The sequence below is a fragment of the Octopus bimaculoides genome, chromosome 25 (genome assembly GCF_046866305.1).
Source record: "Octopus bimaculoides isolate indiv1 chromosome 25, ASM4686630v1, whole genome shotgun sequence".
Lineage (NCBI taxonomy): Eukaryota > Metazoa > Mollusca > Cephalopoda > Octopoda > Octopodidae > Octopus > Octopus bimaculoides.
The window spans coordinates 5,821,653-5,824,152 of NC_142952.1; the positions used below are offsets into that span (position 1 = coordinate 5,821,653).

Below are 2,500 nucleotides of genomic sequence, written 5' to 3' on the forward strand. Positions count from 1 at the left end.
GAGGTGCATGGTTAATTATCAGCTGTGGTACTTGCAACTACACTGAAAGCCATATTTTTTTTCATTCTCTATCTTCTTGTCTTTCCTCTTCTTCCTCTTCATAAAAAATCTTCCTTTCTTTCTTTTTATTTTTTAAATGTTTCTATCTATCTACCTTTATCTATCTCTTTATCTATCTATCTATCCCTCTGTCTATCCTGCCCTACTTTCTTATATATATATATATATAGATATATATACACATGTGTGTGTACATATATATACACACACATATATACAAGTTAGTAATATGTGTATATGGTCACATTTTCACATATACACATAAATAATTTTGGCAAATATATTCATTGTTTATAGACATACATCTAAGTATCTGTACACATGCTTGTGTATATGTGTGTATATACATACATGCAAGCATAAATATATAAATATGTATGTGTGTGTATACACATAGCAACCAAAGAAATTTTGATGTGTGCAGGTAGATATGATAATATACCTGGAAATTAATCTCCATGTGTATTGTATATATGTATATATATATTTATTTATCTCCAAATCTTTTCTAATTATCACATAAAATTGTACCCTGTTAACATTAATCAAAGCTATTTTTTAATACCAGTTATATACTATAGGTGGGGTATCTCTCCTAAAAATTTAAGGCCTTGTGTTGTGAGAATAGGTGTGAATATATGGAATCCTATGGGTCAGAAATTTTATATGCTGTCTTTCATTAACTGCCTCTGTTTCATGGAATCAAACCCTTGTTGATTCCCAAAAATGCATGAGTAAGGAAGAACAGTAGTCTGTGATTCTGCTCTAAATGACTGCCAGAATCATTATTGTGTCATTCAGAACATTTGGCAGCATTTCTTCCAGTTCTCTACGGTGACGAGCTGGCAAAATTATTAGCATGCTGGGCAAACTGCTTAGCGATATTTTGTCTTTCACTACGTTCTGAGTTCAATTTCTGCTGAAGTCGACTTTGCCTTTCATCCTTTGGGAATCGATAAAATATAAGTACCAGGCAAGTGCTGGGGGTTGATGTAATCGACCTATCCCTTGCCCCACAATTTCAGGCCTGTGTACCTATAGTAGAAAGGTTCCTTATTCAGCTGGCAGAATCATTAGCAAACCAGATTAAATGCTTAGTTGCATTTTGTCTGTGATGTTTTGAGTTCAAATTCAGCCAAGGCCAATATTTGCTTTTCATCCATTCAGGGACAATGAATAAAGTACCTGTAAAACAGGGGGGGGGGTCGATGTAATTGAATAGTCCCCTCTCCTCCCAATATTTCAGGCCTTGTGCCTTTAGTAGAAAGGATTATTATTATCATTATTAAGTTTTTGAGTTGGCAGAATCGTTAGCACACCAGGTGAAATGCTTAGCAATATTTCATCTGCCACTACGTACTGAGTTCAAATCCCACTGAGGTTGGCTTGGCCTTTTATCCTTTCGGGGTTGATAAATTAAGTACCAGTGAAACACTGGGGTTGATCTAATTGACTAGTCCCACCCCCTCCAAATTTCAGGCCTTGTGCCTTTAGTAGAAAGGATTATTATTATTATTATTATTATTATTATACAAAAGCTATTAAGTGCTAATTTAATTAGCAGAAATGTTATCCTATGGTTTGGTGATAACAAGTCTTCTCAATTATTTAAGAATTGTTCTGAGGGTTCCTATAGGATACAGGATTGCACCTTTCTGCAGACTGATATTATTGCAAGTCCCAATATCAATATCCTTCATCCTCTAAGATATCCATTTGGGTTTTGTGCCCACTGTGCCTGTTACCTCCGGACCAATTGTCTCCTTTTGTCCTGGGGTTGACTTTGCCTTTCATCCTTTTGAGGTTGATATAATAAGTACCAGCTGAACACTGGGGTCGATGTAATCGACTTACCCCCCCCCCCCCCCACTCACGAACTTGCTGGCCATGTGCCAAAATTTGAAACTATTATTATCATTTTTATTATCTTGGCGTACAAATATCTTGTTTTCATAAGTTTTGAATTAAAATCTTCCACAAACGTTAGTCACAATTTATGTTCCTAACACTAGCTTAATGATAACTAAGTTATTATACCAAATTCTTTGTTATATTTAAAATTAATTGAAAGAAACATAAAGCATCTCAAAATAAATCCGGCAACGAAAGGGTTAAGAATCATATGTAGTGTTTTATTTCTTACCTGGAAAATATAATATTTACTCGCAAACCCTGCAAGGCAGAATTGTCGGGGTATCCTTCTTCTTCAGAGTAAAAGACAAAAGGCTAAAAATATTAGCATTATTATTATCACCATCATGTCTGAGAGTTGCATCGTGTATTCAAGATGGCATATTACTTGAATTATGATAGCTACATCTTGGAAGACTTGAATAAAATTGCACAAACCCTATTTGTTGCTCCCTCATATTTACTGCTAGGGTGGGTCGATCAGTGACACTGTTTGAGTGTCACATACTGTGCCTTGCAGTATTTGTTC

General features: G+C 35.1%; 1 protein-coding gene across 6 annotated transcripts in view; it reads left to right on the plus strand.

The window, feature by feature from the left end:
• LOC106872628 (RNA binding protein fox-1 homolog 2) overlaps positions 1-2,500 on the plus strand; it is a 528,156-nt gene that overhangs the window by 477,636 nt on the left and 48,020 nt on the right. For 4 of the 6 annotated variants that reach the window (XM_052976234.2, XM_089341812.1, XM_089341811.1 and 1 more), the window contains exon 5: positions 1-3. This exon is cut by the window's left edge and continues 90 nt beyond it. The exons of the other annotated variants lie outside the window; for them this stretch is intronic. In XM_052976234.2, the coding sequence (XP_052832194.2) occupies positions 1-3 (3 nt within the window). The remainder of the gene's footprint in view (positions 4-2,500) is intronic. 6 annotated transcript variants of the gene reach the window in all.